This window comes from Sorex araneus, chromosome X (assembly GCF_027595985.1).
Source record: "Sorex araneus isolate mSorAra2 chromosome X, mSorAra2.pri, whole genome shotgun sequence".
Lineage (NCBI taxonomy): Eukaryota > Metazoa > Chordata > Mammalia > Eulipotyphla > Soricidae > Sorex > Sorex araneus.
This window is the reverse complement of record NC_073313.1, coordinates 287,955,513-287,969,135: the sequence shown is the minus strand read 5'-3', so window position 1 is coordinate 287,969,135 and position 13,623 is coordinate 287,955,513. Positions and strand designations below refer to the sequence as shown.

The following is a 13,623-nucleotide window of genomic DNA, read 5'->3' as shown; positions in this document are numbered from 1 at the left end:
TGGCCTACTTCACAAGGCTGGAGTGACAGTACGGTGGGAAGAGCACTTGACCCAAGTCCAATCCTCGGCACCCCGTATGGTCCCCGAATGCCACCAGGAGTGACCCCTGAGCATGGTAGGGTGTGGTTCCAAAACAAGGACAATAATGTATCTACAACTAGGCTAAGTTCTACAACTTAAAATAAGAGAAAAACAGGTATCCGCCATACCATGAGTTGGGTTTTATCTTTTTATTAAATAAGATATGCTAATAATTTTAAGTTTCAAAAACTGAAATAGAAACCCCAGCAACAATTAATTCTGAGCGTGATGAACTCTGAAGCATGATTATAAAAGGTAAACAGAACCCCAGAACCTGCGCCTCCGCTGCCGGCCTCCCCTCCGCAGCCTCAGTCGTCCTCTGAGTCACTCCCCGTCCTCCGGGGCAGCGAGCCCCGCACGGACGACAGCAGAGCGTCCTCCAGGGGCTTCTTGGGGTTCTCCTCCAGGTCGGTCTTGATCGCTCCAGACTCAGACAACTTCCACTCCAGCTCTACGGAATGGAGAAGAAACAGATCACCGTACAGAAAACAGGGCCCTTGCCCCCACCCCTCAGGCACGGGTCTGTCCTGCCACTCAGAAACTATCATCAGTGTTTTCTGGTGATTTCAGTGGGTAATGACCAGGTACCCAGAAGAAAGAGAAAAAAGTCAGTTCTGTAAGGAGAAAAACCAAAATGCTTTCAAATATTTTTTCAGAGCATAAGAACAATTGAGATACAATATAAAATTGAACCGACAAGGTAATTAAAGTAGAAACTAAGTCTATCTTTTAATGACTACAGATTCTCTGATTGGACAATTTACCAGGAAAAAAATAATCATGAAGTGCCTGGAGAGATAGCAGGCTGGAGAGATAGCACAGTGGGTAGGGCGTTTGCCTTGCACTCGGCTGACCCGGGTTCGATTCCCAGCATCCCATATGGTCCCCTGAGCACCGTCAGGGGTAATTTCTGAGTGCAGAGCCAGGAGTGACCCCTGTGCATCGCCAGGTGTGACCCAAAAAGAAAAAAAAAATTATCATAAAAAAATTTAAAGGATATATTTCACACAATGATACTGGTAACCCAATCTTTAAATCTCATTCAATCAACAAAAGGAAATGTTTACATTTTATACCCAGTACCTCAATCTCTAAATCAAAGGATAAATGATAACAACCTGGAACAGATACATTCAGAATACTATTTGGAAGATGGCGAGGTACAGTAATTTTGTACATCGAGATCAAAAATATTAGCACTATCATTACCATAGTACTTGAACTACAATAAAATTTTTTAAATGTTTTAATTTTGAAGAAAATAACTATTACTATAATACTTGCCAAAACTCAAATACGAGTAATTTTTTAAAAAGATACCAGAAAGCACAGAATCAGTGAAAAAGGTTATTCCCTATATTTCTTTCTCTTATAATCCATGAAATACTCTATGGTGAAACTCTGCAGAGCAAATTTCAAAACGCCTTTTTTATGTGAACATCAAATATACATTTTACAGTCCACTGTGCTTTCTTCTAACTAAAAATTATTAAAGGTCAATTGTAACTGCCCCAATTATTCAAATAAGATGAGAAATAGAATGTTCTTTCCTTTCAATGACTGTTGGCACCAAGGCAGAGGTGCTCACCCGGGAACGGGCCCCGAGGGGTCCAAAGGCCCGGCCGCCACCACCCAGGCCCTTACCGTCTCTGGTCAAGCTCATGCCACCAAACACCAAAGGGCCAATAAACTGGGCCTTGATGTGCCCGTCCAGGTAGACGAACACTGTGGGGAGATTCCTGTCCGGGTAGTTCGCGATGCAGGTGGTCGAGATGGCTTTGACGAACTTGACGTGAGGAAACTTTCGTGCAAGTCCACTGAAGTGCTGATTGATCAGGGCACAGAGCGGAATCCTAGAAAAATGGCAGCCAATGCAGCAGTGATTCTGTATGTCCACGGAACAAAGACTCAGCTTCCCAGGTGGCCACTCCAGCAAAAGTAAACTGCTATTTTTAAAACAATTTCTAATATTTTCAGAGTCTAAAGCCCAATTTAACTTGACTCAACAGAAGTCGAAAATCAACTCCAAGGCAAAGATAGTTGTCCTCCAAGCTGAATGAGCTAAACCAGAGAACGTTTAAGGTTTCTATCAACGTTTCTCAACCTTTCCCTTGGGTTCCCCCACTCACCCGTCCTATTGGTTGGCCCTTAGTCTCATGCTATGGTGCCCAACATACTGCAACTTCCCCACGGCCCTTTTGGGATATCCTGGCACCCCGGGTGAGAAATGTTGGTTTAGCATGGCCTCACACTATGAGCCACAAATAGTGGCAGACCAGAGCCACTCCCAGAGAACACTGACCAACAAGACCATGCCCCAGAACTCTTCAAAGATTCTCAAGCTTCCCTCAGCAGGAACAGCAACTGTTTCCCTGGTATGAAAGACACAATGTAGGCACTCAAGTCTGGCAACAAACATCCACTGTGGAGGAAGCCTGGGATGTTCAAGACAAATTCCAGTGAAGCATTTTTGGTGTCTGTGTTTTGGGGCCCAACCTGCAGTGCTCGTACTCACTCCTGTTCTATGCTCAGGGCTGAGTCCTGGCAGGGCATGGCCCCCGTGTGTGCCAGGATAACACTGGGGTCAGCTGTGTGCAAGGCCCTGGTGTCCCTTCTGGACTCGCCCTGCCCCTACATGAACGTTTTAAAGACTGTAACATCAGCTCACCCTTGTTTGTAAAGGTGCAGGATTACCCACAAGCCCTCACCGGCTTCAGTAACTTCTTGGACATAATCCTTTCCCGAGATCTCCAGAACTTCTCCAAACTTATTCTTCAATTTAGTTGCTTTCCACTCAGCCAGTCTTTGCTGCCTGCACAGGAGAGAGAAGCAGCCTCACCACAGGGCAGCAGCACAGCCTCGGAGGGGCCCAGTTTGTTTAACTGCCTCAAGTCCCTTTCGAAAGTGGCCCAAGGACAGGCATATGTCAAAGGCCACCCTTCCTCTTCTCTCCCTAGGGCCTCTCAAGTAGTGCCAGAGCCCAGGGGCCACTCCTGGTGCTCATCGGCCCACAGGTCCACCAGCCCAGGGCTAGTGCTGGAGGACTCTGTGCTGCTCAGGCCACCAGTGCCGGGTCACATCTGCTGGCACCTGGCACAGAGCCTGGCCCTCCACACATAAAGGGTGACCCCGTGGTTTTTGAGCCACACCTGATGGTGTTGAGGAATCACTTCCAGCAGGCGTGAGGGACCAAACATGTAACTGGCTATGGGCAAGGCGGTGCCCGACCCACTGAACTATCACTCCGGCCCAAAGGACACATTCTTAGTGAGTATCTGATAAAATGGTACACTATTATTTTACCGCACTGAAGAAACAGAACCGGTAATGCCAACAACTTGTATTTTAGAAATTAGAGAAAGAAAGAGCGGTACTACAGTATTACTTGAGTTTCTGGTATGCAGCAATGGAAATCCATATTTGTACATTAACCTCACAGTCCACTTCTCTCACCTACACGAGGGCACACGTACCCCCCCCACACACTCACCTATACATTTCAATAGCACGTTCATCCTCTTCATTAAATTCATCTTCATTGTCTTCGAGTTCTTCCAAAGTCATATCTTCATATGTTTTTACTGTAAAGGGCAAAAAATTAAGTCTAGCAAATATGCAATTTTCCCTTCACTTTCTTCCTTAAAGATGTACATAACAGAAGGTTCCCAGGCCCTCCCCAAACCAAACTTAAAATACTACATTAGTATGGAAGCAATTAAGAGTATTTTTCCCCGACTTGCAAGCTTTTGTGATTACATTTCAGTCATAAAATGATCAAGTACCCACCCTCCACCAGTGCCCATTCTCCACCACCAATGTCCCCAGTACCCCTCCCCCTGCCTCCGTGGCAGGCACATTCCCTTACTCTCTCTCCGTTTGGTTTCCAGTGCAGGTACTACGCAGCCATCAAGTTCTGTCCATAGACTACTCTCAGGAAGGGTATTTCCAAAAGACAAAAACTATGTTGGCTTCTATAGGCCCAGGTCTCTGACCTCTATACAGGAATAAGGACGCATGGGCTAGAGTGATGGGACAGCGGGAAGGACACTGGCAGGGCACATGGGCGACCTGGGTCTGACCTCTTGACACCCTGGGCCCACCAGGAGTGATCCCTGAGCACAGGGCCAGGAGTAAGGCCTGAGCACTGCTGGGTGTGGCCCATCAACAAGCAAAAAAATTGTCAAGTTCACGAAAACGAGAGTCGTGAAGCTCTTGCAAATGTGCAAACACTCGGGACTGAAAATTCTCTCTGGCATCACCCAAAGTGGTTCACACACCAGGAGGCAAGGATGGGCCCTCCTCACACCATCCCACAGTCCCGCAGTGCCCTCACCTCTGCAGGCAACACGCAAGAGTAGGGGGGCAGCTGGCCAGCAAGGGGGCAGCTGATGGGCCAGGCAGACGTGTCAGCTGGCAGGCCAGGCAGAGAAGTCAGCTGGCAGAGGTACCACCCGGGCTGGCTTGGGCCCTCCCCCGAGAGTGGGCCCACCCCGAGCTGGGCAGCAGGATGCGCCTTGACCCACCGACCGGCTGCTGGGCTGGCTCCTCCTCCTCCTCTTCCGGCCGCCCCTGGCCGTCCCTGGGGGGCAGGATGCCCTTCCTGCGCAGGATGTCATTCCACTCCGTGTCCGCATCAGGGTCCTGCAGGGCGGGGAAGGGACATGGGTGACCCCTGGGTCATGCCTCTGCCCTCGAGGGGGTGCGGGCTCTGTCAAAGTCTGTTAAAGCGAGCACTGTTAAAGTTCGTACGGAGCACTGTAAAGCCCACACAGAGCACTGTTAAAGTGCCGCATGGAGTACTGTAAAGCCCCGCGTGGAGCACTGTGAAGCCCCGCGCGGAACACTGTTAAAGTCCCCAAGGAGCACTGTAAAGCCCTACACGGAGCACTGTTAAGGTTCCGCGAGGAGCACTGTTAGGGCCGTAGGGGCCGGGTGGGTCAGCCGGAGAACCCAGCCGACGGCCGCAGGGGGCGGAGTCAGGCGGCGGCGCGTCGAGGCGCCCAGCGAGTCAGGGGTCAGCCCCGAGGGTCCCGCACGAACTCAGCCCCGGCGCCCAGGACACTCACCTGCATCTTGGCACCGCGAACACCCGGCACGCGCGCCCCGCCCCGCGACACCGCGCACGCGCCCGGACACACCCCGCCCCGCGGGGACGTCGCGCACGCGCGCTCAGACATGCCCCGCCCCCGCGGAGGACACGGCGCACGCGCAGCTGGCTCCGGCCAACCCCCCGACATGGCGCATGCGTACCCGGTCCCCGCCCGCCCAGCACGGACACCGCGCACGCGCGCCTAGGACAACCCCCCCCCCCACGCCCAGCGGGGAGAACGCGCACGCGCGCCTAGAACACCTCTGCACAACGAGGACACTGCACACGCGCGCCCCATCACGCCCCGCTCCGCGGAGGGGGTGGGGTTTTGGAAAACCCTGCGCTCGCGCGCCCTGCCACGCCCCGTTCCATTGCGGACATTACGCACGCGCACCCGGCCATGCCCCGCCCCCCATTGGGACACTGCGCACGCGCGCCTATTCACGCCCCGGCCTGGGGACACTGCGCACGCGCACACCCTCCCAGCAGTGGACATTGCGCACACGCGATCCGCCCCGTCTCCGCAGTTCACACACCCACACGCGCGTCCCGCCCTTCTGAGGACACCGCGCACGCGAATACAGCTTTCGCCCCGCCCACTCCGGAGAAATTCCGGATCCGGAAGTGAGGTATTATCGGAAACGGGCTCGCTCGTGTCTTCAAAGGCGCCTCGCGTTCCGGTGATGACGTAGACACCGGAATTGACGTCACGTCAGCTTTGTTAAGACCGCATTCCACGCCTGGGCTTTGGGCGCCTCCGCATTTGGCCCGTGTTTAAAAACCATGTGATCGATTTTGCTAATTTAAAGTGTACAATGATTTTTACGCGTATTCACATATTTATACACCAGAAAAAAACGATGACCTGTGTCCTCTGCAGAATGACGATCGTGTGCCTTTGGAGTCTTGTTTTTCTCTAGCCCCCAACCCGGTCACCCTATTAGTCTAGAATGACTGATTTTTTTCATTATAGGTTAATACTTATTTTCTAGAATTGTATATAAATAGAATTCCCAAGTATCCCATCTGGTGCGCTGTCTTTGATATATAGATATACCTCAGCATGAGGTCGGTAGGCCCCCACGGGTAGCTTATGTGAGGCCGGAGGAGAGACAGTCACTTTCTCCCAGCCTGCCTCTGCCCCCCAGGACCAGCTGGGAAGGCCAGGAGTGATAAAGTCTCTGATAAGCTCCTACAGCATGCCAGAGCCCTGCCAGCCCCACCAGGTGGCCACGAGGCCATACCTGAAGTTCTCTTGGTCTCTAAGGGAGGGGAGTTGATCCTCACCACCTGATTTCTTGGGGAGCCACCACTCAGGTTGCGGGGATGATTTGCTCTTTGTAGGAAGTAAAACGTCCGACCTAAAACCTTACCCAGGGTTACTGGGTTCTTGTCTTACCTTGTAGAAAAGAATTTCAGGAGTAGAAAAGCAGTGAAGTAAAAACAGATTTTATTTGGGGGGTTTAGGAAGAGGAAAGAGAAAGTGAGAGAGTAATGCACATGAGAACCCGGCTTCAAGCAGAGAGAGCTCTACACCCCATCATTAGACATGGAAGCATGAACATCCACATCTCAATAGGGGAGATGAGGGCCACACATGTGCTGTACCACGTGAACACAAGCAGCACATGGGCTCCGGCAGAATATATGCACCTCTCCTTTGTTCAAGGTTACATATAGGTTACAAGCCTATATGGGCATTTATAGGGTTTTCCCAACCTGCCCCAACTGTGGGGCATCTTCTTAGTTAAAAAAGCTCAGTGGCTTTAACTAAGTAGGTTGCCAGGGGGTAGAGTGGAGAGGTTAATAGCCTTCTTTGAAATTTCTTTGCTGGCCTTTGTTCCTGCTGCAGCTTCTTTAGAAGGGACCCAGCCTTCTCTGGTTTCTGTTACTCTTCCAGGTGAAGTCTTATCAGGCCTTAGTTCCTGTGCTCACAAGGTGGGCCTTGGTGGTCTTAAGGCTACATGAGTTTATTATATCCTAGAAATTCATTTCCCTTCCCTGCCTACTTGCCTACATCAAACACATCATTTGTTGATTAATAATTTTCTACATTATAGTCACAGTGTGTTTTCCACTTACCTGTTGATGGAATTTTGCAGTCACAGTATCTGTGTTAGAAATATAAAAGTCTTTCTAAGGACATACATACATTTTTTTGGTAAATGACTGAATCTAAGAAAAGACAGGTTTATATTTTTAAAGAAATTTCTAAATGATTTCCCACCATATCTGAGTCTTTTTATAGCTTCTTAAACTGTGGGTTACAAGCCTATATGGGTTTACATAACTGAATGTGTGTGGGGTGTAGCACTGACATCCCATTGTTCATCGATTTGCTTGAGTAACATCTTCATTGTGAGACTTGTTACAGTTTTTGGCATATTGAATATGCCTCGGGTAGCTTGCCAGGCTCTGCCGTGCGGGCGGGATACTCTTGGTAGCTTGCCAGGCTCTCTGAGAGGGATGAAGGAATCAAAGAGGATGGGTCAGCCGCATGCAAGGCAAATGCCCTACCTGCTGTGCTATAGCTCTAGATTTTTTTTAAATGGTAGTTGTTTATCAGTAAATTAAAAAAGAGGCAACTCATTCACAAGATACATTTATTCTAGGCTCCTCCGTAAAGAAATTCTCCAGACAGATAGAGGAGAGTGGAGGTCCTTTAGCCTGGGTGAGCGTCATGGCAGCAGCATGTGCAGTGGCCAGCAGGGTCCATGCTGGCTACATGAGGCTGCGGAAGAAGGTCGCAGGTACAGAGTCAGAATCTGAAGTGAGAAAGCAGCATTTTTTCCTGGTTCGATCTGAACTACCTCAATGGCATCTGACCACCAGTCATAAAGGCAGTGTAAGAGTTATTACCATCCTCTAACCTCATCTTGTTTTTCACAGAATTTATAGATTTTTCTCTCACCCCTGGCTCCTGCCTTTTCCACAGGGTTGAGAAATGTTTCTATAAACTATTTAGCATTCAAGTAGGAGTCATCCACGATGAGAAAGAACTAACAGCAGATATTTTATGTAAACCAAGAGGACACTTTGTACAGCAGTGTCATTTAACATGTTTTATAAAGAACAGATCTGCAATGTCCAGAGACTCTGTCAAACCACTGATACCTTAGAACACTGCGTGACTGAACTTACCCCCACCAGCCCTCTACCCTTTTTTGGTTTTTGCACCACACCTTGTAGTCTTTGGGGCTCATTCACTGGGCTCAGGGATCACTCCTGGTGGGGCTGAGCCCTGAGCACATAGTGTATGTGGATCGGACCTGCGTTATCTTCTTGCAAGTCAAGCACCCCTCTTTATCTCTTCTGCTCTTGCCCCTTTGCTCCACCAGCCCATCAGAAATCCCTGGATCCAGTCTGAGAGGAAGCTGATTTGGGGAGAGAAGTCCTCCATATTCTCAGGTTGTTACCACCTAAATAAATTTGTTTTATTTGCACCAACCTTTTGCATTAAAACCCCAGACATAATTTGAGCTTGTGTCAGCCACCACAATGAACTTTTTCTGCTTACCAAGCTCATTTGTTCCGGCAACCAAAGCAGTGGAGAGCAGACACTCATTGATTCTTATTATATTCTACCTTCACATCGTAGTGCCTTTGTCTTCATTTATTTTTCATTGAATCACCATGAATTACAAAGTTATATATGATTGAATTCCAGGTTTACAATGTTTCAACACTCATCCTGACTAGTGCCAGCTTCCCTCCACCAAATTCCTCAGTTTCCCTTTTGCCACATCCCCCCCACAACAGCCTACCTCTATGGCAGACATTTTTTAGTTTTTATTTAGACACTGGTTTATGAGACTTACTGATTGGGTATCATACATGTTGCTTTACCCATTTCAGTACCCAGTCCTCCATCAGAGTGACTACTTCCTTCTATCTTTGTTTTAAGGGTCCCTTCCCTGACTGATAACCCCTGCCCCACAGTGACAAGATTTCTTCTAGGACCAGTCCTCCTGCTCTTTGCTTCTACTGTCTTTGGGCATTAGTGCTTCCCCTACTATGTTTCTCTGTGTCCCGCATATGAATGACATCATTCTATTTCTGTCTCTCTCCCTGTGACTCACTTCACTCAACCTGATACTCTTCAGATCCGTCCATGTATCAGAAAATTGCATGAATTCATATTTTCTTATGGTCAAGTAGTATTCCATTGTACACTATAGCTTCTTTACCCACTCACCTGTTCTTGAGCACTTGGGTTGTTTCCAGATATGAGATATTGTGAACAGGGCTGCAATGAGCATAGGGGTACATATGTCGGCTGGGTTCTGGACCAATGTCATTACTTGTATCTTCTGAGCTCTCTCAGAGGATCTCAATGGCTATTGGCTGGGCACTCTTGAACAAAGCTAGTGAGAGGTGTTAGTTTTCATTCCTATGTCAGGTGTTTAGCTGCTTGAACCAGTGCAAAGGAAATGACTTACCAGACTCATCATACTTAGACTTCTTCACAGAGGGATTGGAGGGCTCCAAAAAAACAAGAAGAGGCAGTACTCAAGTCTCCTCTGTCGGCTGTTTGATGATACTGTATTGGCCAAAGTAAGTCATGGGGCTTGATGAGAATCAGTGGCAGGTGTAGGGGGGCAAGAGGGGAAGAAATGCTGCCTAGAGAAAAGGGGGTTATTCTGGACTTTGGAATCTCACACATGAGCTACCGTGGACTTGTAGAATGGCGGAGAAGTCCCTTCTATTGAAACAGCAGAGGCAGGATGGAAAATATGACATTGAAGAGGTACAGCTAGAAACAGATTAGCAGTATTCACTGGGTAGACATTAGTAATAGAAGGACCAGGCAGAGCAAAACTAAGAGATGCTCTTCCCTGAGGGACTCCAGTGTGAGCAGAAGAGATGAAGGAGAGGAGCTCAGGCAGATGACACCATGGTTCCATGGCATGTTAACATGCAATCCGGGTGAGTTAGCACAAAGTTTGGGTTTAGAAACAGTTCATCTAATCAGATGAGCAAAGACTCTTACAAATTAATGGTGTAAACAGAAAAGAGCAAATTAACCCTCTTGGGCTGGATGCAATGCTGTGAACAATTTGCATTCCAAAGAATGGATTAAAAGGATTAGTAGAGATTGAAAATTTAGTGTAAGGATTTGTACCATGAGTAAATTTTTTAGTGCCAAAATACTGAGTTTGTAAAGGCAATACTGTCTAAAAAAATCCTGAAATCTGATTCACATAAATCTTGATATCTATTTAGAGCTTGGGGTTGTGTTAACATTTAGATAAAAGAGATTTCCTTAAACCTCCTGATCAAAACCCCACCTAGCTTTCTATATTCTTCTCTACATCCCTAGATCCTTTGTCCTTTCCTGCATAAAATTTGAGATGGGGCTGTTCCAGAAGGGAGGGAATGTGAAAGGGGTTGAGAGTCTAAACGGCGAGGGGGAATGGGAGGGAGACGGGTGTCTGCAGCCCAATGCAAGACCAGCCCCTATCTCTGAATTTTACCCTTAGGAGTATTATCTTTCTTCTTATCCTCTTTGTTTTAAAATTGCTAAAAATCTCTTTAATTTACTAAAATTGAAGACCAGAAAGAAGTACCAAACTCTTGTGGTGGTTAGAGGAAACTGTTTTCAAAGCTCAAGTTCCGTCCTTTCTATCAGGATTTCTTAAGTTTTAACATACATGAGATCACCTGGGTGTTCTCAAATGTAGAATCTAATGGGTCAGGTGTGTGCTGTGGCTCCAGCTAGGCATTTATCAGCAACTTCCGGGGGAGGCTGTGCTCAGTATTGTCTGCCCATTAAAATCTACCAAAAAAAAGACTAAAATTGTGAAATCCATTTTAAGGGATGCAAATTTCATTGCTTTGGAAGCGGGCAACAAAGTCTACCATTAATTTATTCTTTTTGGGTTCTGGTTTTTGGTGCTCAGGGCTTACTCCTGGCTGTGCTCAGGGATCATTCTTAGTGATTCTTGTGTGCAGTGCAGGGATCATTCCTGGCACTTCTGGAGGGACTATATGCGGTGGAGGGATCTAATGAGGGCTAGCCACTATGTTTTTTTGGTCTTATTTTTTTTATGAGTGCCAGTCTCTGGTGGGAGGTAAGACCTAATTATTGTTTTGATTTGCATTTTCCTGATGGTTGATGAGAGAGCAATTTTTCATATGCCTTTTTGTCATTTTTTTTAGAAATTTTCTATTCATTTCTTCTCTACATTTTTTGATGGAGTTGGATGCTTTTTTCTTGCACATTTCTACCAGTGCTTTATATATCTTGTGTATTCACCATTTCTCAGGTGAGTGGTAGGCAAATAATTTTTCCCAGTTTGTGGACTGTCTTTGTCTGGTAATCATTTTCTTTGAAGTGCAGATGCTTAATTTAATGTAATCCTGTTTGCTTATGTTTGCTTCCACTTCTCTGGTCACTTATGTTTCATCCTTAAATATGTCCCTAGCTTCAATGTCATGGAAAGTTCTGCCTATATTTTCATCTATATAACTTATGAATTAAGGCCCAATATCAATGCATTTAATCCATTTTGATTTAACTTTTGTGCAAGGCATTAGAAAGAGGTCTGAGTTGTTGTTGTTGTTCTTCTTCTTCTTCTTCTCCTCCTCCTTCTCCTTCTCCTTCTCCTTCTCCTTCTCCTTCTCCTTCTTCTTCTTCTTCTTCTTCTTCTTCTTCTTCTTCTTCTTCTTCTTCTTCTTCTTCTTCTTCTTCTTCTTCTTCTTCTCCTCCTCCTCCTCCTCCTCCTCCTCATCCTCCTCCTCCTCTTCTTCCTTTCCCTCCCAAACACCAATTACTGAAGAGGCTTTCCTTGTTCTATGTCATATTTTTAGCTCCTTTATCAATGATTGAGTGATCATATACCTGTCTCTGATTTTCAGCTCTATTCCATTGATGTATGGGTATGTCTTTATTTTAATAGCACCATGCTGTTTAATTACTAGTACTTTGTAATACAGTTTAAAGCTGGGAAAAGTGATCCCTTACTTCTTTACCAGAAAATTGCTTTGACTATTCAGGAAGGTGGGTTTATTGTTCCATATGAGTTTCAGAAGGGTCTGATCTATTTCTTTGAAAAATGCCATGGGTATTCTTATAAGGACTATATTGAACTGTATAATGCTTTAGGGAGTATTGCCATCTTGATGATATTAATCCTCTCTGTCATGAAAGGGGATGTGTTTCCATTTCCTCATGTTATTTTTTATTTCTTGAAGTATGGCTTCTTGAGCTTGGTGAGATTGTTGCTTCTATAGTCAACACCAGTTCATGCTGGATTCCACTGGCTGGGCATTCCCAGAAGCCTGGACAGCAAGGGACTCCTCCATCCTAGTTCTAGCACCAGAAGGTTTGCAGGAGCTATTTCCCCTTGAGGATAAAAGAAGAATAGTTAATGATGCCCAAAAGTAGAGAGAGAATGTGGGGAATATTGTCTGCCATGGAGGCAGGGGGAGGGTGGGAAAGGGGGGTATACCCGGGATATTGGTGGTGGGAAATGTGCACTGGTGGAGAGATGGGTGTTTGATCATTGTGAGATTGTAACCCAAACATGAAAGCGTGTAACTATCTCACGGTGATTCAATAGAATTTAAATTTTTTTTAAAAAAGAAGAAGAATAGCTAGAGCAGAGTGGCGGGAACTCTGGGTGATGTATTCTGAATTTGGTGGGCTGCCCTCTTGTCTGGGCTGGATTCGACTGATCCAACAGAACCCTTGGCTACACTCTAAATTAAGCTTTTCGCCCTTTCTGGGAACTTCTGTTACATTCCTTCTGGAAATGTAGGCCATTTAATCTTTGCTTTGCTTTCAAAGACAGTCCCTCAGTACTGATACAGACTCGCACTCATGAGGCAGAGGTCACCTCAAGATTTTCTTATTGCATCATCTTGTCTCACCCCCAAACCCTTCATTGCAATACATTATCTATATTTTGTAAGAGACATATCCATTCACATATTCATTATAATATTTAATTTTTTATTTTTTTTGAGGGGTGACTTTGGAACATGTTCATTGGCGCTTTAAAATCACTCCCAGGGTTACTCAGGAAACATGAGATGCCAGGGATTGAGTCTGGGTACCCCACATGCAAGAGCTCAAGTCTTTGGATTCATCTTTCCAGTCACTCATCATGAGAATTGAAATTCCAGTCACTTGTTATAAGAATTGAAAATTTAACTTCAATTTAATCTTGTTTAAAATTTTAGAATTCAGTGCTGGAGTGATAGTACAGCGGGTAGAGCCTTGCACACGGCTGACCCGGGTTCGATTCCCAGCATCCCATTGGGTCCCCTGAGCACTGCCAGGAGTAATCCCTGAGCATCGCCGGGTGTGACCCAAAAGGAAAAACAAACAATAAACAAAAATTTTAGAATTCACGGCTGTACATCTCATACCCTACACCACTGATGTACCAGGAGTAGCACACCTCATTGGATGGGATGTAAAGCAGGAGGCAACCGATCTCAATGAAAAT

The 13,623-nt window shown here is 46.5% G+C and overlaps 1 protein-coding gene across 1 annotated transcript; it reads right to left on the bottom strand.

Moving 5' to 3' along the window:
* Nucleotides 1–215: 215 nt before the first annotated feature.
* PDCL3 (phosducin like 3) lies at nucleotides 216–5,283 on the bottom strand. The gene is made up of 6 exons (XM_055121768.1): nucleotides 5,148–5,283; nucleotides 4,605–4,722; nucleotides 3,572–3,662; nucleotides 2,750–2,893; nucleotides 1,726–1,934; nucleotides 216–532 (listed from the first exon to the last, which is right to left on the bottom strand). Exons 1-6 carry the CDS (start codon nucleotides 5,256–5,258, stop codon nucleotides 390–392), a joined length of 816 nt encoding a protein of 271 aa, XP_054977743.1. The 5' UTR covers nucleotides 5,259–5,283; the 3' UTR covers nucleotides 216–389.
* Nucleotides 5,284–13,623: the final 8,340 nt, after the last annotated feature.